Raw genomic sequence first — 27543 nt, forward strand, 5'->3', positions numbered from 1 at the left:
TAGTGGTTAGCACTTTCGCCTTGCAGCAAGAAGATCCCTGGTTCGAATCTCGGGGTGGGCCTTGGATCTTTCTGCATGGAGTTTGCATGTTCTCCCTGAGCATGTGTGGGTTTTCTCCGGGCACTCCGGCTTCCTCCCACAGTCCAAAAGTATGCTGAGGTTAACTGAGTACTCTAAATTGCCCGTAGGTGTGATTGTTTGTCTATGTAGCCCTGTGACAGACTGGCGACCTGTCCAGGGTGTCCCCTGCCTTCGCCCGAGTCAGCTGGGATAGGCTCCAGCACCCTCCGCGACCCTAATGAGGATAAAGCGGTGTATAGAGGATGGATGGTTGGAGAACATCAGTGATAATTTCTTCTAAGGATTCAGGTGGTTGACTGTCATCATTAATCCAGAACTGACTTGTTATTTCTTACAGCAACATGAAGATATTCTACTGAAAGTTACATTAAAGTTGATATTTGTTACGTCATAAAGGTCGATTGTTGCATGCCATTTCATCTCAGCTGGTTTGTTCCTGTATCTCGTCCATTTCTCAATAAATTGCAGCTGACTTTCTTGCACAAATATATTTCTTCTTATTAAATACAACAGGTCAAATAGGTCAAAAAGTCAAATTTCAACAGCAGGATGCATGAAATCTGTTTATTACAAATGACACAATGATACAAAGAAATCCTGATGATGATGACCACATGAGAGTTCAGATATCTGTAAATCATTTCAACTTAATAAATAAACTGGAAGGTTAATTCCATTAGAAACACGGCGGTCGACTGACCTTCATATGATCAAATGCATAAAAAAGGGTTCTAATAACAGTACACTTACAGAGTAAATGTTTGGTTTGCTTCATCTATTCAGCCTGTTTCTACAGCTTGTTTGGTTCAGAGTTGCATGCACTGTAACAAAAACACAAAAATGCAGCTAGCCCAAATGACCAATCACCTGTAGCAGCAGCAGTTACATCATCACAGCAATGGCCAATCAGGTTTGTGTTGTGGGCAGGTGATAAATCAATACATTCTGAATGGCTGCAGAGCACGAAAACATCATGACCAAACAAATAGAAGCCATAAGAGTCTCAGCTCCACCTGTTTTCACAAGGTGTTTGTTAAATGAAAAAGTGCACATTTGGTGAACTAGCCTCAAACTCTCACCTGCCTCAAGCTACAGGAAACATGCACTTTACAAAAGAAAACTAACACATCCTGTCCCTCCAACCAAACATTTTACAGCAACAGTTCATTTAAATCTGCCTGCAGTCTGTCCTTTCCAAACTGATCTCTGACGTCCAGGATCTAGTTAGCCGAGCTTAGACTGAAGGCATAGGGAAACTTTTATTCTTGCTCCCACGAGGTAGAAAAGAAGCAACCTTTCATCAACTCCCAGTCTGTCTGGTCTACATGTTGTATGGTGTTTAGTGAACACCATGCAACATGAAAGGTAAAACAGTAGCAGTTAGCTTAACAAGATGACATGTAAACCAGCATTTCACCTGCGAAGTGCCACAGGGTTCGATCCTGGGCCGTCTGATATTCGCCTGCATTTTCGACTGTTGTCAAAAAGAGGCTGTTTTTGTGATTCCTTTCTTGAAGTGGCTATTTGAAACAGACTGTAAACAGAGGCAAGAAAGTGAATGTAACATGAAACAAAAGTGTCTGATCAGAACTGAACCAGGAGCCCATTTCAGCTCGTCAAAAGAAACGGCATATTTTTGATTGATGCCTAAGTATGGAAGAAAACTGCACAACTGCAATTTGCACATGACAGTCATTTGAGAAGCGAGATTTTGACACCATTTGTGATTGTAGCGGTTGCAAATCTCTTAAATAATGCAGACTTAAAATAGCAAATTTCCGCAGGACGTTCTAAGCTCAGTTTTGTTTAGATAAAGAAAATCAGTGATGATATGTACCAATTCAAACATGTCAATCAGACAGACTCAATGCAGTTGGAAGGTCATTGTTTTTCTCTTCAGATGGAGCTATGCTAAAAGTTTCCTCCTGCTTCCAGTGTTTGTGCTAAGCAAGGTTAATCTGATCTCTGTCTGCGAGTCAGCTCCTGTTCCTACTTCTACCTCTACAGCACTCTCCACACAGAGGTCTCAGCTGCTTTAACACACAAAAAGCAAGAAAGACACAAACTTCAGCTCAACACACAGCGACAACAGCACAGTCAGCAGCACACAGACACACACATACACTCCACACAGGTACTTCACTTCATCTTCCACCTCTGTCTGAGGAGGTGGTGGTCCAACAACTTAGAAGTCTAAATACTTTCTTCATATAGCACTTTTCTAAAACTGATGTAAACTTAAAGGAGGTTCATAGAGGAAGGTTTTTTACAAGAAATTCAAAGGTCAAAAACAATCTATATCATGTTTTCGGCTTTGGAAAGTAATCTAACTGTACATGACTAATACTATAAACTCCTAGCTTTTCACACAGCCCGTTTTAATGGCGCCAACAATAAATACTGCATCACCTTTTGATAGAAGTCAGGTTTTAGGCACTAAAATACCGACTTGTGGGTGATAATCACAACTGTACAGCGTGTGAATACGTAAAAATCATAAAGAAACTTGTAAAGTTTACACAAACTTCAGTGAGACAAAAATAGGGGTTTAAAGGACTCATTTGATGTTTTATAACAGCCTTAGGTCTATCTTCTGTACCAACCATAGGGAGATCTACTTAGTGTATCCAGTAAATCACTCTAATTCAAAGAAATTGAGGTCAACTCTGTTGGTCAGTTGTCACTATGTCTCTGTACAATGGATGGTTGTTGTACTTGAACACAATTGCAGCTTTGTTGCAATAAAACTGCAGACATTTCTTAAAATAGCTCCGACTTCTGCAATTCACTCTTACAGGATCCTCATTTCATAAATAGGAGAAAATGATGAAATATTTGTCTCATAATCAGAGAATCTTCATCTCATTAATTAAAGTCGTGATTTCCAAAGAATATCAGCAGATTCTTCTTCTTTTATGAATTCAGTTCCTGTTTCTGTGTCTTAAAATTAAACAACTGCTGTGTGCTTCAGGTTTTGAGTTGTTAACTATTGACTAATCGAGCTTAAAGGACAACTGGGAGAGCAATGCATCAAACAAAACTGACTCATTTCACTGTTTCCGCAGTCAGAGAGCAGATTGTCGACTTTCTTGGGAATCATTCATCGTGGTTGTAAAGGTGATGTGTCTCAGGTTAGATAATTTGTTTGGTTTGGAGTTATGCTGATTTGTTTGAGATCAACTGAAATTTCACAGAAAACTCTTCAACATTCAGCACTCGCAACATTCAGCTACAACGAACCTGAAGCAGCTTCACAGTTAACGCAACAATCACAGCGAGATGGCAAAAATAAAAGAGCCTGACGGTCACAGGACAGGCAACAGAGCTCAGAAACATTCAATAAAATAGAACATTATATCTTTTTCACTTTTACAGACGAGTTCAGACTGCCGTTTGCTGCCTGTAAGGCCGAGGCGTCGAGGCAGCGTAGACCTTCTGATGGGCACAAAGCTACGACTCTCTCTTCATAAATACAGACAGAAAAACTGAGACAAACTTCTCAAAACACACAATCTATCATCTGTTCAAATGCAACGCAACAACAGATTATCAAAGCACGAAGGTTATCAATATACTTTTGTACATCATCCAAGTACTACTGTGGTGCGAGCAGCCGCTTCTTTTTGCAGCTTTGACTAAATTTTGTTCAGCTTGTGCGACGTGGAAGCAGTCCTACAGACTCAAAATGCATTTGTTCTTACTGACTGAATCACTGGATACAAATGAGAGCTTTTGTTCTGGACAGTTTCAGTGCATCCACAGCACCAACAGCAGATCTGTCCAGAAACTAACTGCATGTTACGACCAGTATGAGTCCTACCAGTCATTACAGCCAACCTCTAGGCCGCCTTTTAGGGCACAACTCTAGAAGGAAGCTGTGAAAATGTACAAAAGGACTGGACGACATTTTATAAATGTGATCTCAGCTTTTGAAACTGACTACATACAACATTGTGCAGAGAGGATGCTTACAAAAAAGTGAATCTGAGTTGCGATGCTGAAGCACAGTAGTATCCCACAATGCAATGCACAAAGGAAATGGAAAGACTGCTCAGGTCATATTCAGAATGTGGGAGAGAAATTGACTCATTTGCTGAGGATGTTTTGTCTAGAGTTCAATCTGGTGACAAACATACTTAACCGCACAGACCAAACAGCAGCTGTGCCAACAATGCTGTTTTTTGGAGTGCCAATGAGACTAGAATAGAGAAAGTCATCATATTGTAAGCTCTGAGGCTTCTACACAGTAACATGATAATGCCACTGTAAAATTCAGTGTGCAATGAACTGTCGGACACTGACTAAAGATTAATATAAACCTAATTTCTTGATTATAGGTCTCTGAGTGTTTGAGCCGACAAATTCAGGACTGAATATGAACTTTTAAAAAGATAACCCCTTAAAACAGGACACAATTTGATAGATGATGAGTTACTTTAAAAAGGTTTGCTGATGAACCTATATGACTAGCCTTAGACGGTTTAATGCCCCTTCCCAACTGCACAATAAACCTCAGTGTAGAGCTGATCTGGGTGCTACAGCCAGTAATCAGATCCTTGGACAGAGGCTGCTGGCAGTGTGGATGCACAGTTACTCTCCAAAGGTGCTACGGTGGCCCGCTCAGGCCATGTAGTGGCCCCCGTCGGGTCCACGAGGTGGTCGTTTGGTGCTTTCATTGGCGTTGGAGGTTGAGGTGGAACCACGGGGTTTGGCGGCGGGTTTTTTCTCCTTCGAGGACGGTCGAGTCTGACCGAGAGATGAAGTCCCGACGGCTGCAGTCTGAAGACTCCCACCAGGCTCCACAATGGTGTTTATAACTGCAACAACATCAGTCAGACGGTAGTCATTATTCATGTATGTCACGGCAACACTGGGCTTTAAAAATTGTCTTTGACAACATTCAACAAAAACTTTGTAATTGTGCAGTTGTTTGAGTTGGTGGTAGTTGTTACATAAAATCTCAGAAGTCAAATACAGTGATAAGACAAAGAGGAAACGGTGAAGCTTTATTTATTGGTCCATTCTGTATTTTGTGGACTATTTCATAGGCAGAATATATTGTTCTTTAGCTGTGACAGTGTACAACAGAGATCTGTTCTTGGGAATACTTATGTGAGTTTGGATGGTCCACACATAACACTGTTAACTGTTCTGTCCCATCAGTTTTTAACCCTTTGATGCACAACATGGGTTAAAAGTGACCCAATTCCAATGGAAAATGGATATATCCTGACCCACCCTCAAAGTGTCAATGCTGTTCAACAAAAAGCTAAAGGATTTGGCTCTTTTAGACATTAAATAACACAACTAAAAATAACTGGAGTTAATGTTTAGTTAAATTCTTTGTCCTTTTCTTGTTTGTTTCATTAATCAGCCTCACTAACTTGGGGCTGATTAACCTCTATGCTCTCTGTGGTGCTGTTATACTGATCAGATTAAACAGAATTATGTATAAAAATGAAGAATATACATGAACTCAAACAGGATAAAACATGTCAAGTTAAATGTGCATTTACCTTCAAGCTGCCTCTGAACTCTTCTCAGTTCTTTCAAAATGGAGGTAATTTCCTGCAACATTAAAACAGCAATTAGGACAGAAGTTTCTAGTTGTGCTTGTGTTTCATTCTGAGTGTCATTTGGAATAACTAATAAATGGGCAGAGGAACCTTGTTGGAGGTTTTCAGGATGGGGACTTCATTCTCAGAGTTGATCTTCGCTTCGATCTCCTCCCAGACTTCCGCCTTGTTCTGGAACAAAACCCTGAGACAAACACATAGCCGGGTCAGAAAGTCAGACTGCAGCAGAAAGATTCAGAAACTGCTCCTGTAAATAAGGAGACTCTGCTGTACAAAGCGTCGATGGACCTGAACCAAAAATAAGATGGACACAAACCAAACTGACCCAAATTAAACTGGAAAAGAAACTCTTTGTTGTAACTTCTTCATCACTTTACTTGTCACTCCTTTGTTTTTGGTTTGTCTTGAAATTACACAGCTACAATAAATGCAGTGACTAAATTTGCTGCTACAGTTTAAAAGTCAAGAGCTTCCTTACTTCATTTTCTCAGCCAGCTGCTCGGTGTTCTCCCGGATGGCCTGAGACAGCTGAGACACCGGATTCAGCATCAGGTTGTCCAGAATCACCTGAAAGAGTTTATTTAGAGACATAGAAGGAACCAGATGAAACCAAAGCAGCAGCTGCTAATGTTTCATCCACATCAGCACTGACATGAACAGCAGTTTATTTCCCAGCACACCAAAACTAACTGCAGCAGTCGCAGTCATGTTAAGGCTCATTGTGAACTGTTGAGTTTGGCTACGTTCACATGGCAGCTCAGTTTGATTTCATCACTTTTATTAATCATTTATTCTGTCAGTTCTTGTTGCCTAGTGAAAAACATGGCCTTACATAACGACTCATTGCTTTTTTGTCTCGCGCTGCCCTCAAGACAAACTTCTTTAGCTTGAATGCTAGTAATGCTCCAAGAATAGATCAATCACAAGGGTGGTGTTTGGTCACCATGTAGCTGTAATCAGGGGCTAAATTGGGATTTGTAAGGTCACAGTGACACTTGAACAGATGGAAATAGTAAATTAATTACTGCTGCTGCTTCACATCTGTAAAACGAAAACGGCCTCTGGACTCCGTTGCTTAATAAATGTAATGTAAAGAAGGAAAAATTCTACATTCAGTGCAAAGCAGATTGCAAGATTCATACTATGCTGATAAACGGAACGAGATGGAGCTGAACTCCAGCAGAATGTGATTTGGATACCAGGAGACTCATCTCTGCTCTGGTGAGCTCCAATCTAATTTAACCTCTGACTGTAATGAACAGTGCAGCCTTTAGGGGGGGCTGTTGGTGTTCCATCAGAGCAGAGAGGCTAAATCATAGACTGTATATAAAGATGGACGTAGCATCTGGCTCCAAAGTTGAAGCCCACCCGGAAGTGTCAAAAACTTGCAATATCACGCCGTCCGCTAGGGTTGGCTCCAACAAGCTTTTGCTCCATAGACCCCAATTCATTTGTGGAAAAAATCAAATTTGATAGACTGATTTTCTACAGCTCAGGATTTTTTTCCCGTTAGTTTTCATGGTCAAAATGAGAGATCAGGTGGCCGATCTTAAAATAAATCAATACTGAATTTTAAATAAATCGTTAAAGTTGGCGGAGCCAGGGGGCGTGGCTATACTTGATTGACAGTCCCATAGACTAGTCCTGCCCCGAGTTGCTCTCCGGTCCAGCCTGTTTGATGACGCTTTTTACGTCACTGGCTCCAAAAAATCCAAAATGGTGACCAGGAAGTAGCAAAATCCGGGCTTCAATTTCTCAGCGTTGAAACCAATGGGTGACGTCACGGTTAGTTCACGCCTGGGCTAAATTCATCATCAATGCAAAGAAAGATGAAGTGCTGAAAATGTGCTGAAGTGGTATTTATATTAGCTTGGGTAGGAAGTAAAATACTGTAGCCATCACTGCTGAAACATGGAACTTTGTAATCAGGTAAGATGCTGTGGAATAAACTTCACAGCAGTTTTTTTCTTTGAAAGCTTAACTTTGATTTTTTTAAATAAAATGTTTAAATTATGTTGTTGTATAACAGTTTATTAGTCTAAAATCTAATTTTAGTAACTTTTTTTAAGCACATTCATTTCAAAGTGTACATTTAGCAAGTTTGTGACTGATTTTCAGAATAAGTGGCTAGCTTTAATTTTAAGACTTGGTTAGGACAATTATTTAACATACATTCACAGGGTCTAAAAACTTCTTACGTAAACCTCAGATTTAGACACACTGAGCTGCGGAGTGAACGTAGCCTCATTGGGATTAGACAGTGACCTCTTCACGGTTCCACGGACGCCGTTGCTTAGAACTGGGGTCTGGCTCATTCATATTTGCGTCCAGGTCCGAGACAGCAGTAGAACCTGGAGGAACCTTCTGGTAGTTTAAACTGGCCTCAGGGATATGTTGGACCAGCTGGAAAGAGAATAGAGGAAGTCTGGCTCCGGTGATCCAACCACTACGTAAATATTCATCATCAAACCAGCGAGCAGCCGGTCAGTGATGGCGGTGCTCTGTGAACGCATGCACCAAGTCAACATGCAGCTGCAATGGTGGAAGGCAACAGTGTATGCAGTGAATTTTAGTACTGCTGGGATACAGCGTGTTAACAACAACAGGGAGACGTGGGGGTGCAGGAGAACCCAGCTGGTCACCAGCCACAGCTCCATGAACTGTCCCCAAACCAGCACAACCAGTTCATTAACGGTGGAGGCCAACGGAAGTTCATCAACAACAAAACTGTGGAGTGAGCGAAAAACAAATCTGAGCTGGAATCTGTGTGGACATAAAGACTGGGCAGTGAGTGGGGACTGATTCTAGGGTCATTTAATGGGCACTTAGAATCTTGTTTTCTTACTGGCAGAAAAGAAGGTCGATTCATGAATCTGATTATATTGCTAGCTGGTGCTGGGTTAGGACAGATGTGACAGGGTGACATTGGGTAGAACAGAGTGAAGTAAAACTGGGCTGGGATCAGTTACATAGAGCAGAGGGTGCCAGGTATTGTAGTTTAGGACAGTGAGCAGGCAGAGGTAAGATGGGTAGGCTTGGGTTGGGAATGTTAAGATACAGTTAGTTAGTTTGGGGAGTTTTCAGCAGATCTGGTTAAATAAAGTAGGGCAGCGTTAGTTCAGGTATAGTAGAATCATGTACGGAGTTGGATTGATCACAGTTTAATTAATTAATGATATTTACCTTCCAGAGTTGCTTCTGCTAACTCTAAAATGTCTCAGCCACGAGCAAAACTACCCAAACATTCTACTGTTCTTTATGCTCTTCCAGCGTGTCATCTAGTGAATTAAGTGAGCACAGAGAGCAGAAGAGAAGCAAACAGATGTAAAGCTGTTCTCATTTACAAATGCTAAACTTTTGATTTTTTAACTGCAATATCGTCTGACAAAATCACTAAATGAGTTATAAATGACTGGGATTTTGAATTCAGAGGTATTTCCATAAAGAATGATCACTTAGAGAGAAAGTTAGAAGTGACAGAAAGTCCTGGTCTCATTCATATCTGTGTCAGATGCCTTGGGGTCAACTGTTTTGCTCTGTGCTCTAAATCACAGATGCAGAGAGAGTATTCTTCCTGAGGACCCTTTAAGGGCAGGGTAGAGTTACGTTTTGTTGGGTTTGTAGAATGAAATGTTTGGTTGGCAGTTAAAAACCTCAACCCTGCAGACTGATTCCAGCTTAAATTTGGTTTGTGCTAGCACATTAGTTTTGTCATTAGTGACCTTCCATAAAGAATTACTCAAATCTCAAAATCAGAAATCAAATGTGTTTTAAAACAATCCAACACCAGTGAGAGGGGAGTGTTAGGATCAGTGATGGGAGGAGGAAAACCAATCACAGGGCAGTAGGAGTGATGAGTCAGAGTTAGACACCTGAGATGGTCGAACCCCACGCAAGTATGGATAAGATGGCGTCTGTGCAGCAGAACAGAGAAATGAATCATGAGACTCGAAAGCATGATGAAGCTCCTGCAATTCAGCCTGCAACCAGAACTCAACAAGACTTTTCCTCTGAGTAAACTCCACTGTCATAATCAATACAAATGATGGACAGATGAACACAAAGAAGACTCATAATGTAAACTGGGAACACAGGTGCACAGCTACTGACTGCTTAGAATTATGATGGTTATCAACATCACAAACACATTGTTGCTGATCACAAATGGAAAACATAAACAAGTTTGAGACATTTTAGTCCTACACTCTGACACATTATCTCATGATATCTTTGGTATTTCACAAACTGCCCCCTATTGGTCACTTGACAGTTCACTGCTATCATAATGTTTAAAATTGTTGTGTGTTCCCAGTTTTAGAAGTTAAAGTATGTGTGGTGGTTGTGGCAGAATGAGGGATGGTTATGGCCCACCTCCTCCCTGGCAGAGATGGTGGAGGCCGGCGTGTTGGGCAGTGAGCTGGGCGAGGTGGTGGTGCCCATGCCGGAGCTTGGTGAGTCTCCGTCCCCTGCAACGTCATGGATTTCTTTCGCCAGGATGGCCAAGTCTTTGGCCAGATCCTGACTGAGCCTGTGGTGGAAACACAAACAGACATGGAGGTTTGAATGACATAAAGTGGCACCACAGGGAAGCCAGTGACAACCGGGCAGCTACGATGAAAGGTATATTTGAATATTTCATTGCGTTTTTACTTAGCAATCTCAGCACTGTGCGTGGACCAGTTCTGGTAAGGGTCAATATCATTCTGGTCCTCGTCCTCCTCCGTCTCCAGGGAGACAGACTTGGTTCTCGTGGCGGCTGATCGATGGCTGCGAGGTGTCTGGGCGGAGGTGGGTGGATGGGAGGAGCGTTTGGCTTTAGAAGTGCCGGCACCTGTCTCGTATTCTTCCTCAGAAGAAGAGGAAAAGTCCGAACCCTTCTGTCTGCGACGAGAACCTGAAAATATTTCATTATAGATTAGTATTGTCATCCAGAACCTCTGCATGGTACATGTTCCAGTGTCAGGTGATCCTTCCAGCACTGTGATGGGCATTAACCATTATAAAACCATGACTGATTACAAACAACTCCGCTCATGAATGTAGCTGATTTTAACTGTGTTCCATTGTTTGCCCTATTTATTCTGTTTTGATTGTACTCTCAACATCACTAAAAATGACGGCATGCTTTCAATGATTTTTTTTAAATTGTTGCCAAAATTACATCTTTTATTGGAGCCAAAAATGTCAGAAAAAAGTGAGAATTGGAAATGTCGGTAAACTTGGCAAAATCTTAAAATCAGGATATTTCATCAAAACCATTATATTTATTTAATTAATTCAGTAGCTGAATTAAACTGCACTGTTCTGAATGTGATACAACACCAGATTGTGTCTGCATAGCAGCAGCCTCATGGTGTGTCTGCATTTACTACAATGAATCCAGTGTCACTGGACTGCTTTGGCATTTGCTCTGAGCTCCAGTCAGGATCTGGATTTATACAGTGGAGCACAGCCACATCCTAATTCCTCAACATGACTGAGGAGACTGATGCTGGGAAGCTGTGTTTCCATAGCGACAGAAACAGACTCCAATGGCTCGACAGCAGTAGCTCGCCAGGGACAAAAGTGATGTGATCCACGAGGATGGTAAAAGGGCAGACGTTCCCAACAGAATGCTAAAACAAAGCCGGTTTAAACAAACCTCTAATGTAGCAGATAAACGCCGCGTACACAAATCTGTGCTCAGCTGTGGTGCTTTCAGTGGGAGAGAGTCATTTACAATCCTAATTCAGTAATATCTGGGTATTAAAACTCACTACATTTTTATCTATCAGATGTGTGTGTCATGCAGATTTATCCGTTTTATCAGATTATCTTATTGACATATTCTTTGATCAGATAGGTCCTGATTTAAATCATCATTTATGTCGGTGGACTGTATGTCTGTTGTTGCTGTACTGCCACTTAAAGTTGGTTTCTTTTGTTCAACAAAGAGGAAAAGAGAATTATATTTCTCAAAGGAAAGCGGAACATACAGGAATGGGGTCACACAGAGTTGTCTCATTTGATACACATCAACACCAGACAGCGCAATACAGAGAAGAGGCCGTAAAGCTACAGTAGAGGGATATCTGTGAAGCAGACATTGTATTGCTGCATTACTGATAAGCTGAAAAAAAACTCTGAGTTATATCCCACATAAACCCACTATTTGTTTGGGATGCAGATTTACAGTGAGGCATGTTTTCCCAAAGACATTAAAACAATAAAAATAAACTCTAAAAACACTCTAATAAACAAATGCAAGAGATTTAGTAAATTCTAAACTCCATCTGGATGTTTTTAAATCTGCATTACTAAATGAAACAGACAGTATGTAGTCAGTGTAGGTGTTTTTTTAATACTGTCGTCATCATGCTTGTTCAGATGTGGAGTTTTCCTTTTACTTTTGCAGTGACGCGATCAAATTAAAACTGACCAATTGATTTAAGGACACAGCAATGGCAGTAAATCCTCTCGGAGAGGTACGAAGCGTTATATGTTGGCAAATAAAACACCGCAAATTGATGCGACCTGGACATCAGACTTGGTCACAGCAGGGTCGCCCTATGTTCCTTATTCTAGAGGCGTGGTACAGATGTCAAAAACCCTCGCTATAAGCACAGAGAAATCAAGGGAAAGACTATTTCTGACCAAAATTTGATGCATTTCTAAAGAACTGAAAACACAGGACTCACCAGTGCTGGGGTACTTGGCTCCACTGGACCGGGTACGGGTCAATGGTTGCTTCCCTGGAGCTCCTCCCCCTCTGCTGGCAGCCTGCCGGGCGTCGCCCACCGACGTCTTCCTGGTGGCGACGACAGATTCAGAGTTTCGATTGGAGAAACCGGACCGGCCAGTGGAGGACGTCTCATTGTCGCTGGGAGCCGTGAAAGAACCAGTCCTCTTTCTGGGCATTGCTAATATGTCCAGCCTGGACAGCTTCTTCCCCTCGGAGGACACTTTGGCTGGTGCAGTGATATGGTCAGAGTTCTGGGAGCCCCGGTCAGTCTCAGCACCTTCATTATCTGAGGCCTCGCCCAGGCGCGCTCGACGAAGCATTGACGCCCGGGTCGGCCGTGGGGCTGACAGGCTGTTGGATCGTGTCAGAACCTGCTGAGTCGCTGTCTTGGGTGTCTTTCCATTGTCTTCTTTCTGAAGAGGGGCGATGATTTTCTTGCTGCGGCTGGACGGACGGGAAGTTTCATGATCAGATGACGTTGTTTCAGTCCAGTGTGGACCAGAACCCTGCTGGCCTTCAGAGAGATCCAGAGAGCCACGGTTTCCTGCACTGCGGCGCATCTGGAAGCGCTTTGCTGCCTCTGCTTTGCTTGACGCATCGGCAGTCACCTGGGTCCGGCGTTTCTCAGAAAGCCGTTCGCGGGCGCTGAGTTGGCGTCCCTTTTCTTGGATTGATGGGCTGGAAGAGGACTTCTCCTTCTGAAGGCTGCTGATGGCGGGACGCTTTTTAGAAGTGGAGCTGACTGGAGCATTTTTGCTACTCACCTGACTCACAGTGCTCGCCGTGTCCACATCCGACTCACCAGAGAGAGAGTCGTCCATGTGGCTGGAGGAGCCTCCCTTCTTTGAGCTGCGACCGGAACCGGAGGAGGGGAACTTGGTGTCCAGCGAGGACAGAGTTCCCTCAGCCTCCTGGAGGAAGGGCTGCGTGTCCTGCATGTTTTCCCTCCTCTGCTCCATGTCTCTGATGGACGGGTGGCTGGAGATGTGAGGAAGCTTCTTCATCTGGACAGTATCGCTGGGCTGGTCTTTGGTGAAGCTCTCTTGCCGGACAAAGGACGACATGCAGCCGTCTTTAGTAGGGACAGAATCCTTGTCCTGTGTTTGCAGATTTGGAGCAGAGCTGTTGGGCTTGACACCTGTCCTCTTGGGTTCATGTCCACTCAGGTGTCGGATCAGGACAGTGGTAGGGGGAGTTTTTGCCGGGGGGTCGCGTGTCCTCTCAGACTGTACTGGGCTTCGGGCCGGATCAGGTTTGCCTGGATGGTCTCCAGAACCGATGTAGAAGGAGGTGGATTTGGTGGATGGAGACACTTTCTCTGGACCTTTAAACTGAGGAACTGCGGCTCCTGGAGATGTAGCTCCGGCCCTGGTTTGACTCTTCTTTGTTTTCTCCAGAACAGGTGTGTCATCTGAGCGACTGGCATCACTCAGGCTGTCTGGATCCACGTCATCCTGAACCGACAGACGCTGGGTGGAGTCCTGTGGGCGGGGAGGACTGGAGACTTTGTCCAGAGGTTCCTGACCTTGGTAAGATTCATGGCGAATGAGGATGCTCGGGGCAACACTGTCCAGCTTTTCTGGGGGCACCTGGGGTAGCAGCCGTCTTGTCCTTGAGCTGTGGCTTGATTCTGACTCTGAGTTGTCATAGCTGTAACTTCCCATCGACCGGTTCATGAACCGCAGATCTACAAAAACAATTTCAGATTTTTGTTCTTTAAATTGTCTAAAATTATATGACAGTTTTTTTTCTTTTCAAGAAAAAATATCATGCATTTTTATATTTCTTTTCCACCTTGAAACAGAAGATCTACATGATCTGATCTGTGTATCGTTTGTTTTGTCTTCACTTAAAGACAGAAATTTATCAAAATCATCACAATAAATAGTTTCAAAACTGTGACAATAGTGATCAGATACAGATCTTATTTTCATGCTGAGTGGAAAAGCATAAATACTTGATACTCAGCCCTTTACACATCGTGTTGAAGTTATTTTCAGACTGAATTTTAACAGCACCTTCTAGGCATTCCCCTTGAGGTGGAGTGGAACCTGGTTCGGCATAGCTGTCTGCTAGACTGGCCCAACGGGAAACCCACTTAGGTCCTTCCAGACCTGCTGCAGCCGGCACCTAAAAAATAAAACCAAACAATAGAAATGTGGGAACAAAGAGTCCAACAGACACTGTGCGTAACAGGAGAAACAGGGAATAACAACACCCGTCTGCATGCAGTGGGTTCAGAGCATGCTACACAGGTGTTCTTCCAGGTTCTGATTCAGTTTTCCAGAGGTTTTTACCTGTATGGGGCCTGTTGGTGGGCCGCTGATAGCAGCTGGGATAAAGCCATGCAAGGGGTCCACAGTGCTACCATCGCTAGGCAGGTTAGCTTGCTCATCCTTGCCATCATTTATTACAGGTCTATACACTCCTGTGTTCACACCACTGTACTCTGGAGAGTCGAGGACACCAAACACCTGTCAGAGCACAGGGCATGCATGAGGATGGGGGCAGGACCACGGCAACAGGAAGGAGCAACAAGGACAAGAGGTTTCATGCATCCCTAAGGCCAGTTAAGACACACAGTTAATATAAGCTGGTTTTCACATGAAGTTAGCTTCAGATCATACTCATTTTTGTCACTAAAAGGCAACAGTCCCTGATCTCTTCTACAATGTTGACAATGTTTTTATGATAGTTTTACTGCAAAGTGAAGGAGAGGCAGCGAGGGGAAGGCCATCAGGACAGACAGAGGAGAATAAGGGATTCAACACATCCAACCTTATATGTTCCCTATACCATCAACCCTACAAAGGTGCTCTAAAGTAATGTGTGTGTTGCACTTATGTTAGCTGGCTAGCTGCAACAGTCAGGCGAACATGCAAAGCTAGTGGTTTATCGTTACATTTACTGCAACAGAACAAATAAGAGTTTCACCTGGTAATCTGCTGCTCACTAATTTTTTGACCCACTGCTGTTTTACTTAAATAGTTTTATATTTTGGTCACAATGACACTGACCTGAGTAATTATTCATGAAGCTGTTTCTATGCCTTTTACTGCTCAGGACTACTAAAGGCATGTTTTTTTTTTGTTTTTTTTACCAACAGTAGAAACCATGTATGCTACATGACACAGTAATCCGTAAAGCTAAACACTGTCACACTTCATGTTCACTGTGAGTTCACCTGATCGATCATGTTGCGAGCCTCCTCCACCTCTTTGTCCTGCGACTCTGTCTCGATGGTGTAGGTCCCAGCATCACTCAGACTGTCGTCCTCCTCGTTCCTCATCATCCTTGGGGATCCTTTGGGGTCTCCTACACGGATGCCCAGGGGTACCATAGGGGACATGGTAGGGTCTGACAGAGGGACTGGAGAGGCCGTCTTGCCAGGAACATTGTTTGGGACGGAGGCCTTTGACATTGCTGAGGGCTGTAAGGGGGAGGAGGGGTAGGAGACTGAGGAAAGTGCTGGAGGCTCTTGAGGAGAGGGAATCCTTGTATGATGAGGAGACATCATCACCGGTGGTGCCGACATTGGTGGAGGTGATGTCTTTTCTCTGGTTGGGGAGGAGTCCTTATGACCTGAATCTTTCAGGAATTCGGCAGCGAACTCCTGGGCGAGCTTCGACTTCTTCCCAACGCTGCCAAAAGGCCTGATGACAATGCCCGACGAGGAGCGAGATGAGGAACTTGACGAAGCCACTTCTCCTTCCGTCTTCTCCCTTTTTAGCGAGCTTGACCTCTGGGGCCCGCTGTGGCCTTGACCTTTCAGAGGGACCGTCACCTGCTGGGTGGGAGGGATGTGACCGTGCACAGACGCGGGCCTCTCGCCACCTTTCCGTCGCTCCAGCTTGGCCTTGAGAGCAGAGTATGAGTCCGCATGGGCAGGGTTGTGCGTGAAGGACTGCGACCGCTTCTTGCGTGGGTTGTCATCGAAGAACTCAATGATGAAGGCCTGCTGGGTGAGGTGCTCAGGGGGCCCCTGTTTGGGTGCTTCTGTGGGAGATGGAGCCTGAGGAGGGCTCTGGGACAGGGGCCGCTCGGGGGCCACAGGTGAGGCCGGGGCTTGTCTGGGGGGAGAGTACTGCAGTGGCTGGTGGAGCTTCTGCGTTGGAGCAGGCAACTGACAGTGGACAGGCTGACCTGACTGGACGTCCTGCTGGGACACCTCGGACTGCTCTGACTGGATGGAGGTGTGAGAGTGGACAGAGTGGTGGGATTTACTTCTCCCTTTAAGAACCGGGTCCTCTGAGTCACTCTGGGTTCCATCCTCATGATGGTGACCTGGCAACAGGAAGAGAAGCATCAAACCTTTGCTTGGTGGTAAATGTTTACACCATGTACTGCGTGCTCTTCCTAAGCACTGTAAATATTTGTATTGCTTCTTACTATTTACGATCTCTTGGATTTGCTACACTTACTGTTTACTTGACTTGCAACCCTTTCTTTTAAAAAAAAAAACAAAAAAACTATCCTTCTTAAAAACTTTCTACTTGTCAGTGTTCAATGTTATGCACCAAATCACTGCATCACGTCTTGTTTGATTCTGATTTCTGACAATGATTCTTAATCTGAAGCTCCCATTGAAGGTCAACAGTTCAAGCTGTAGCTCTGAGCAGCTTTCAACTCTTCACACTGAACAGAATTTTCATTTTGTAAATCCTAAATAGTGGTCAGCTGCAGAACTGCTGGGTCTAATGCAAAAACATCAGGATTGAGAAAGCTTCAAATAGCCTGATTACAATTACACGTACAAGTGAAATATTAATTAAGCATTTGCCTTCTTTTTTAAAACTTAATGGGTTCATCATCACATCTGCAGATCAGGAATGATGACACAACATTTTACAGAAATGTTGCACTTCGGGTTAAACATTTACTATAAAAAAAAAAATCGACATTTCTGGACAGGCCAGTGGTGCTACACAAAAGGTCCGTAGTGGGAAAGACAATAATTAAAATTTATGTTCTTGAGAACCAAAAAAGCTTCAGAAAGCTTAAGGTGGTGACACCCAGCACTTTGGTACTGCTGTCAGCAGGCTTCACCACCATAAAGGAAATATGAATAAACATGAACACTGACTGTGATGGACTGTTGCTCTGTAAAAACTCGAATATTACCCTTTAATATGACTGATCCCAGGTATGACTCTCACCTTTGAGGGTTTTGATGTTCATAGCGAGGTCACTCTTGGTGCTGTAAACGTCTTCACACGGTGGACGTCTCCTCATCATGCTGACATCACTGTGGACCAGCCAATCAGCCACTTTGCTCTCAGCTGACATCACATCTGCAGGGGCAGCCGTGATGGTCGTCTTGCTGGGTGGAGCCTGGGGCTTCCTCTGGCGGGTGGAGAACTTTGTGACGTGGTCTTTGATCTTGATCTTGCCGGGCATGCAGTCGTCGAACTCGATGGTGAAGGAGGCGTGGCTCTGGACGACGGGCGGGGTCGGAGTGGGAGGGGAGGGTGGGGCTGGGGGCGTGTCTGTGTCCTTGGTGGGGATCTCGTGGAGCTCCGCCCCCGAGGTTTTGGGGTGCTGGAAGTCCTTGGTGGGGATCTCAAAGTAGCTCGGCTCACGGTGGTAAGAAGGGAAGACGGTCTTTGGTTGGGACTCTGACAGAGATCCAGAAAAATCTGGATCCACAGACGAAGCATCTTTCTGTACGTCTGACAATTAGAGAGAAGTTATTAAAGGTAATTAGGTATAATAATAGCATTATCAATAATAATAATAAAATGGTATAACATCTAAATACTGCAAACAGAATAAGGTGAGGAAACAAGATATTTGCATTTTACACATATATCTAACATATTTTATTATCTAGTTTGGCTACGGTTGATAAAATGAAAAGAATATTTTTTGTAGAGTTGAAATAATGCAAACTTTAAATAAAAGTCATTATTAACATTAATAGCAAACTTGACACCTGTTTGTTAACTTCACTCTTCTTCACTTTTTTCTAAAGTCCAAAAAATTCATTCACTGTGACTCTTTAGTTTGCAGTTTTTTTCTTATTTAGTCCTTTTTGCTTTTGACAACGCATTTATACATTTGGATTTTAACATGTTTAAAGATGTTTACACTGTCGGCAGGACAGAACTTTGAAGTTGTGCTATTAAAAAGTTCTGAAACTGTAAGTAACAATAGCTACCGTGTTTAAATGTTTCTAAACCTGTGATGCTAATGACTGCCATGTAAATACAGCAAATTCAGAAATGATCTAGAAATACATTCTTAAATGTGAATCACCAAGCATGAAATTGTGAATTTGTGTGTTATCGGTGTACAGTATACACTTAGACGTTATAGATGAACATGTGAGTGCTGGATTAGAACTTGAAATGTGTGAATCTCTGTTTCACGTTTCTTACTCGACAGACGTAACACAAACAGAATCTGTTTCTACTTCTACATGATGAAATGTATCTTTTACCTGGATGAGACTCGTCGCTGGTCTGGACTTTACTCCCATAATCCTCCTCTCCCCACCAGGATGGCTGTCCATACAGAGGAGTGGGTCGACACACTGGAGCTTCTGCCAGAGAGAAACAGTTTGTTGTTATTATCTTGATTTTCAGTGCAATAATAAATGATTAAAACTGATGGACTGCAGCTTCTATCAATCTATTTTCATATTTGGCTTTCTATCTATAGATTTTAGAGAACACTTTGTTTTACTGCTGGTGCTCTACTTATAGATAGATCATTAGATTTAGGAGACAGATTACTGGTCTGCTTGCACATTTTCTTGCAGAAATACAGATACAGAATAATTTAGGTATTCAGAATGAACTGAAACTGACACACAATGTTCTACATGCTGGTGTGAGCAGATCTCAGGCATTTTACTGTCTCTCTCTCTCTCTCTCTCTACAGTATTTTCTTCGTTCTCCATCTGTTTGTTTCCTGTCGACTCAGAGCTGAACCGAAACAAAACCGAAGACAAAAAAAAAAATCAGCTGAACATCATCACAAACTCAAAACCTCTGAATCAGCAGCAACACAGCGGCTTGTCTCCACACATCAACCACAGAGACATCAAACGTCCCACAGTGACCCTAAACACATCATTTGCAGTAGTATTTGCAGTATTAGTACCCTGTGTCAGGCTCTTGCTGCTCGACGTTTTCTCGCCTTTCGGACGATCCTCCGGTTCGCTCTTCTTCCCCTCTGAAGCTTTCAGACTCATCTGCAGCTGACTGCTGTACTTCTCATGCTGAAAGAAGAAACAGAGGAGCTTATCGATGTACTGCATGTACTCACAGTACTCACAGTACTGCATATAGTATCTATTAAAGGGATAGTGAATCTCAGCTGGTTCATGTTTTCTCTGTGGTGTTGGATGAATTAAACGGACACAGTGACAGTTTGACATGTTTGATGAGAACCTCGTGATACTCTGAGCACTTGTGGAAATACTGAGAGCTGCAGGTTGCAGTACTGCAAACTAACTGCAGTCTGGTGGACTCTGCAGCTACTGAGCAGCACCACCAACCGACTGATTGAAGATACATACCAGAAAATAATGAACAGGACACACACTGACCTTCAAAGCCTCCTCTGGGACTTTGTGCTGACTCTTCTCCAGAACGTAGACGTGAGAATGTGGAGAGGTGGCTCAGAAAAATATCAAAATCATCAGAAGCACACACACATACACATACACACACTCACAGTAAGTGTGTCTGAAGGATATCATATCCGAAGCGGATGATGTCGGACAGTTTGAGGGTGATGTAGGTCTGATCAGGAATCCGCAGGTCATTCACAAACGTCTGAAAAGAAATAAAGCAAATAAAAACTGAGTTCTGTTGTGTTCAAGGGTTCTGATGACTTTGTTTAATCTCACAGTAACTGGAAAATTGTCAGCAGAGTCGCAAACGAACAGATCAGTAACAGTGAAAATACAATCTCTGAACCACTTTCAGATGATTGAGGGTTCTTAAATGCACCATCAGTGAATCTGCAGTTATAATATTTTTTTCAAAAAACAAAATAGAATAAAAAAATCAAATCAAATAAATTATTCACTAAATACATAAATATTCTGGAGAAATGTGAAATTAAACAGTTTATTCCTTTATTAAGAAAAAAGTGTGATCGATATTTTTCAGGTGTAATTAGTGATTCATATCTTATCATTTATTCAATTCCTTATTTTTCTAAAAGTATACATACTAGTCATTTCTGATTTGTATCAGTGTATTCTTTAAAATTATATCCCACTAATTTAATTATTTTCAATCACACGGGATGCGAAATTAGAAAAAATGTTCATAGGAAGAAATAAATGTGTATCCTTTTGACTTTATTGTATAATTTTAAAAATATATAGAGTATAATTACCGGATTTGCAAAAATATTTCGTCAAAGTATGATGTTTTATCACCCACCATCAGGATCATTGCACTTTAGTGAGAAAAAAAAATCTGATCGTCCCTCCCTGTCCTTATACCTAACACCTATTACAATGTAAAGCTGTGTAGTATGTGTGTGTGTGTGTGTGCGTGTGTGTGTGTGTGTGTGTCTCACCCCGTTCAGGCTGCCCAGGTCCTTCACCAGATGTTCGTCAGTAGTCGGGTTGTAGTTGATGACAGCATGTTGTTTGTCCACACTGCGAGACTGTCAGCAGAGAAACAACTTTAAAGTCACACCAACACACAGGTTCTTCTTCTGTGGTTTCTAAGTAGATTTGAGGAGGAGATCAGAGACAATGACATCTTTCATAAGTAGAAGTCACACTAAATCTAAACACACATCTGACTGAGGCTCACCTCAGGAAGGACGAGTGAGATTTTTGATGCAAATTGCAGCGATTGGATTAAAGCACTTTGATATCCTGAAGGTCGTAGCGGTCATGTGGAATCCACCCGTAATACTAACTGTTACCATGACAACACATCAGGATCCTACCAGCTACAGCGAACAGAGTTTATGTTTCTGGTCATCATACGACGCAGCACTTTTGTGATTTAAAACACATCCTAATGTTTGAAATTAGAGCAGAGTCTAAATGTCTGTACAAGTAGCACTAAAGAAAGAAATAAACAGGATATACAGTGACAGTACATACTATAGATAGCCAAAATAAATGCACAAGTTGTGGTAAAAGTTAGAGTAGTGCAAGAAACTGCTCTGTGCATGTTTTAGCACTTTGAGCATCATTGTATGGTTGACTTTTAAAATTTCCAACTGAAAAAAAAAACAATTGCGGCTCCACAGCTGTGTTATAAAAATGGAGGAAGGTTGTGGTTTAAAAAGCCCATATTCAGATTTTTGGCTTGCTCCCAGTCACTTATGTAGATGCTTGTAAAACATCTGCAGATGTACAAATCCAAACACAACGGAGACAGATATTCCGCCCGCAAAGAAAACGCTGCTCCTCGCCAGCCTGAAACACCCCGTTTGAAGTCCATTGTTTTCTTTCGCTACTTATCGAAATCATCATGTAACATATCTGAATAACATCTGCCTGGTGGCTGAGTGTTAAGTGCTCAATCAAAAAGAGAGCAGGTTCTTTGCACTTCACCATTATTTCCCCAATAGAGCTGTTTCTACTCGAGCTATGTCATTGTATCTTTACACGTTGCCTCCCTTTCGTAAGGTCGGCTGATCAATCAAAGCAGGAGGGGAGCCTTAAAGAGACAGGAGCTAAAACAGATCATTTCAGATAGAGGCTGAGAAGAGGGTTATTAGCAGTGTACAGAATGAGGAAAATCAGGAGTTTTGTATGTTAAAAATGTGTAAACATATTCTAGTGGACCAGAAAAAATACAATTACAAATTTGCAAATGAGCAGGATATGGGCTCTTTAATAACACATACAGTTGTTACAGAGAATAAACTGCAACAAAGGCATCATTTAGGTTTAAAATCCAGTTTGAGGGACACATAGAACTAAAAAAAGAATTTGCAATCAGTTAAAATGCCAGAAACCGACTGTGACACAGTGAACCTGCAGAAGTTAAACCTTGTGTGTCTGCAGCATTAGACTGAGGAACATGAATTCCAAAATGTCCATCCTGTGAAGGGCTCCCTCCTGTGTCTCTGAGCTTTCATCTGTGCTGTGTGGTTTCCTGTCCTGAATCGAGGCTTTGTGCGGTTCACATGTGAAGCCTCCGTAGAAACGAGTCTCACCTGCAGCATGAGCTCGCAGTCCTCTCGGCCCACGAAGATCATCTCTCGGGGGAGGCGGTGTCGAGTGCCCGAGCTGCTCACCAGGAACCATGATGTCACACTCATCTTCACAGGCCTGCTGGGAAACCCCAGAGCATCCTGGGAAATGGAGGAAAGGAAGAGAGACAGAGAGGAATATGATCCACATCCAGTTGGCACAGCTGAAGCCAGCGCTGCTTTTGTTTCCTCTCAACAGCTTCACATCCCTCAGCATCAGTTTGCTCCAGCTCTTCAGTAAAACTCCATCATGACAGAAACTCATCAGTCTGGATGTAGTGTCATTTTGTAACGAGTGATGCTGCTATTTCTGATGCTATATAACTGACTCACTGTTCAGTGAGGAAACATGACACGGCTAAATGATTATTTTCCTGCTTGGTTTGCTAAAGAAGCGACTGCTGTGTCTGCAGGCAAACAGGATGATGAAGCACATTCAGCTGAAACCTGCGAATCTCTCAGGAAGCAGATTCCTGAATCAACCTGAAGCGGACTCAACTTTTAATCCAAACATGTGCTTCTTATTCTCAAGATGCAGAGTCAACATGACAAATTTCCATTGAAACATTCCAGGTGAAGATATTTAATTACTTATCAGTAAACTTGGTTTGGTTTTAAGGAGAAACTGCAGAAATTATTAAGAGGAATAAATCAGTTTTCAGCACAGATCTGTCCTCTGAACGGTGGGGATTTCCTGTCCTCTAAAACATCAGCCATCTTAAATTTTTTAGACTGACTCTCAAACAAGTAATCAATGAGAAGACTAATCAATAATGACATGATCCCCAGTTACAGATGAGAGACCCTGTAGAATCTGCTCTTCATTTAAAATGTTTCATTTCAACACACCCAGATTCATGAATTCAGGCTAGAGGAGAAGAAAACCAAAGAAGAAGAGAAACAGCTTCAGAGAACTCAGAGTTTCCATCACTTCAGAGGATCTTACATCAACCCACATTCATTTCATCACACTAAAATCTGTCTGTAAACAAAGGTTTGTCCCCTGCTTTCAGTCTTTTAACATCCAGCCAGCAGGTTACCACTCTGGAAGGGAGAGGATAGAGGACGAGACAGGAAGAGGTCAGTGTTTTTAGTACGTTTCTTTTGTAGAATAAAACATAAAGATATGTAGGACTATGAGGTGAAAGACAGCCGTCCTTCCTGCTCTGTTACATGATTCTGCAGCGTTTCAATCCATCCTTTGCACGTGCGCCTCTGTTTGAAGGTGGATTAATGATTCTAATCCAATACGCTTCATGTCAGATTCAGTGAATATCTCCCCACAGGTCCTCTAGCTGTTCGTTCTGTACGTGCAGTGAAGGAAAATCTGGTGTTCGCACACAGTCAGGGATGAGCTGATCAAGTTATCTGACCCATTTAATTCATTTAATTCCTACTAACTGCTGATCCAACCTGATACTATTCTACTTCATAATATGCACTTCGAGCATTGTACATTAGCTGTATTATCTGGTACCTCTTATAGGTTAACACTGCAGTGAGAGCATTGAGGGGGTTTAGCTAGCAATGGGCCACAATGACACGGTTTTCTGTAACATTTAATGGCCTCCAGCCAGAAGTGGGATTAACTGGACTGTGTTTCTACATCCTAGTGTCATATATAGTGAACATATTTACTCAATTATTTATTGATAATGTTGTATTTACAAAAGAAATCTTTCAAAATGTGCATCACTAGCTTCCTGCCACATATTACGCTTTCCCTTTACAGCACCTGTTTTATAGCAGATGTGAACAAAATAGTCGAATTGAGGTTTGTGCCGATAAGAGTCAGATTTAGAATGTATTGATCAGCCTTGATCCCAGTCTTTCAGATCGGATCAGGACATGCCTACAGGGCCCTAGATCTGTAGATAGGAAACAAACAAAATGGCTCGGTCCTTTTAGATCTTTTTAACCTTTGTGATGTCGTAAATGAGACTTTGAGAGGTAACAGTAAAATAATTCATTCCTAGTGTACGTTTTTTATGCTACATTTTACTTCACCTGGAAATGTGATGTTTTCCACTAATTTTTTGGTTCTTTCTTACCAAAAATGACATGGCTATTGCAGCCATTTCACTCATGATAATCACAACATGTTACATATTATATAAAAGCTTGAAATCTCTAGTTTGAAAATATAATCATATTGTTCTTGTATTTCCATTACAATTGAAATGACATCACAAAATGACAGCCTGTCTCAGAGTTAACTTATTTGCAGAAAATGTTTATATTAGCAAATCAAATTGCATCATATATATATATATATATATATATATATATATATATATATATTTATATCAACTTTTTTATTGATATACAGCGTATTTCTGATAGAATGTATTCTATATTGCATATCTGCACTATAATGTCATGTATTGCAGTGTTTGGTTCCTTACAAGTATTGGCTTACTGTATTATCTTTGTATTAATTTTTGATAATTTTTCATCCATTTATTGTTCTTGCTACTGTGTTATGGCTTCGTTAAGGATATTTCAAAGGTTTTTCACTTAAAGATGAGAATCCGTCATGAATGGAACCAGCAGATTTCACTAATTTTCAGATTTTATCCTGGGAGTGGCTGATATAATTTATACTGCAATGTAAAAAAATCTTTGAGCATTAACATTTTTTGACTGTATCAAATTTTTAGTAATTTATATTTGAACTTTACATTTCAATTTCTGTTTGGAATTAAAATTTGAATTTATTGTTATTACAAAAATCTTTCTCCAGAATCATGCACTCCATTTTTAACTCTGGTCTCATCATAAGGCCTCTATAATTGCTGCCAATTAACATCTTTGGTAAATGAGATTTTTATGTCTCACCAATTTAAAAAAAAACACACAAGTGTTACATCTGAGCTGGTTTTGATGATGAGGTTTTAGGTGATTTACTGCACGTCTCTACAAGTGTTTAAAACCTCATTGTGTCTCTTCAACATCCCGTTCTGTTTTTAACATCTTCACCTCCAGGAGGGAAAAAGAACACCCACATTCAGTCAATAACAGCTGGCCAGCTGTGAAGCCGAGCTGAACAACCAATGGATTTATGGATCAGAGACAACTGGGAGGTTTTAGAAATACAATCAGTGTCTGTGTCTCCATCAGCAGATCAGACTGAGATCTGAAAAACTGCAGGAGGGACTGATATTTTTATTTCCACCTTGCAAAAATAGAGAATTGGAGAGTAAATAACAGTGAGGGACACTGATGTCAGTGAACCTGTTCTATAAACCCACAGGTGCAGCTCCGACAAATCTGATGCCACAGACATGAAGCAGAACGTCGCTGCATCCATTTTGACCACAGTAGCACCACAAGGCTGGATGTGCCACATTCTGTAACCCTCTAAAAATAGCAGCAGGTTGTGTTGTACCCACAGATACAGTTTAGTAATAATGCAGGGTGGAGAACGCTTTGGGATTTTGGCTCTTTTTTGAGCACTGTGAAGCTAAACCAAAAAGAAAAGCTGGGATTCCTTAACCAAATGCTTCTGGGTTTGTTTTTCAGCCCTGAGTTGTGACTGCAGGAGCACGAGTGAAAGCGCAAATTGGCATGAGTCACAAGAAAATGGATAAAAATCAAGAACTAATATTTTTGATGAGACAGTTTTGTGTTAAATTAATGGCAGAGAAGACGCTCTGTCCAATCAGAGCCAAACCGGTTGGACTACTTGCTGAAGGAATGTCACTGATAAGAGGCACAACGTGGAAAAAGTCGGTCAAGGTACTGTTATGTCTTTGCAAATATATATCTACAAAATACAACTTTACCTGCATATAACATTAGGCTAAGACCCTACAATAGTATCTGGATGTAGAGTCTGGAATCCCTATAAGCAAGACATATTTTTGTTTGTTTGCTTGCTTAGTGTTTTATTATTGTTTTTGCATGAAATGATTAAGTGAAATTGGATAAAGCACCAGTATGAGCTCAGAACCTGCTGATAATTTCCTTGGTTATTCTATCATCGCTTTTGTTTGTAAAATGCCTTAATCACTGAACATAATAACACTGATATAAAAGGCTAATATTTCAGTTGTTTGATTTGTGTAGTATCAAAAAAATCAGCATATCAACATGTTTGAGAAGCTGCTGGAAGTGGGAGTGACTGATATGATTATTTCTTCATCAGAAGAGCTGCTAATTAATCACGTGATTATTCAAATAATTAGTGCAGTCATACATTTATATAAAATAGATCTGTAATAAGAAACGTAGATGTTTTCTCATCTGTGATTTACAGTACACTGGTACATGCAAACATATATGCTGTATAGTGACAGGTTGGATATTTGTCCTGTCAGTAAGTATATGGACACATGTCACGTAACTGCAGCCTCCTGAACCTGGCAGGATGCGACCTTGGAGCGGATCACCTGTTCACCTCTGTGACATCATCACTATCAGGATTCACCTGCACGGGGCCGCACCCACCTACCCACACACGCGCGCGCGCACACATTCACACGCACACACCATATGATGCTGGAGGCACTGTAGCGGCTCATCAGGACCATCCCGCCGGGCCTCAGCGCTTCATCCTCGGTTGCAGGCCGGACAGGAGGAGCCGCTCCGGCCTGCAGCCGAGCAGAGCAGCCGGTGCACACACACACACAGACAGACAGACAGATAGAGAGGGGGAGAGACAAGAAAACGGACAGACAGACAGTCCGGTTCTTGCTCCCCTCCTCCACGCCCTGTCCTCCTCCACCTCCTCCTCCTCCTCCTCCTCCTCTTACCTCCGCTCCAGATGCTGCCTCCTCCGCTGCTCTCCTCCGATTGAATCCCGGACTGACGCGCTGCGGGGCGGGCAGAGCATGAGAGGCGACCCGCTGAGCCGGACTCGGACCGACTGGAGACGGATCGGTTCGCTGCTTGTGACGGTCGCTGCTCCTGCTGCTGCTGTTATGGCATCTCTGTCTGCCTCCTCCTGACGCACCAGCAGCCACCCGCTGCGTAAAGACGCACCGC

At 42.4% G+C, this 27543-nt stretch overlaps 1 protein-coding gene across 5 annotated transcripts; it reads right to left on the reverse strand.

The window, feature by feature from the left end:
- Positions 1-631: 631 nt before the first annotated feature.
- On the reverse strand, positions 632-27543 carry cep170bb (centrosomal protein 170Bb). Of its 5 annotated transcripts, XM_051960627.1 has the most exons (20): positions 27312-27543; positions 22522-22659; positions 20917-21006; positions 20079-20159; positions 19931-19987; positions 19483-19600; positions 18818-18919; positions 17535-18047; positions 15563-16662; positions 14676-14852; positions 14397-14508; positions 12335-14065; positions 10308-10551; positions 10029-10185; positions 9530-9571; positions 7923-8060; positions 6136-6224; positions 5748-5841; positions 5598-5649; positions 632-4898 (listed from the first exon to the last, which is right to left on the reverse strand). In XM_051960627.1, the coding sequence occupies exons 2-20, from the start codon at positions 22624-22626 to the stop codon at positions 4702-4704; spliced, it is 5199 nt and encodes a 1732-aa protein (XP_051816587.1). In that variant the 5' UTR covers positions 22627-22659; positions 27312-27543; the 3' UTR covers positions 632-4701. The 5 variants fall into 5 exon arrangements, with proteins under 5 accessions (XP_051816587.1, XP_051816591.1, XP_051816588.1 ...); XM_051960631.1 differs by lacking the exon at positions 14676-14852; XM_051960628.1 differs by lacking the exon at positions 9530-9571.

This window comes from Acanthochromis polyacanthus, chromosome 16 (assembly GCF_021347895.1).
Source record: "Acanthochromis polyacanthus isolate Apoly-LR-REF ecotype Palm Island chromosome 16, KAUST_Apoly_ChrSc, whole genome shotgun sequence".
NCBI lineage: Eukaryota > Metazoa > Chordata > Actinopteri > Pomacentridae > Acanthochromis > Acanthochromis polyacanthus.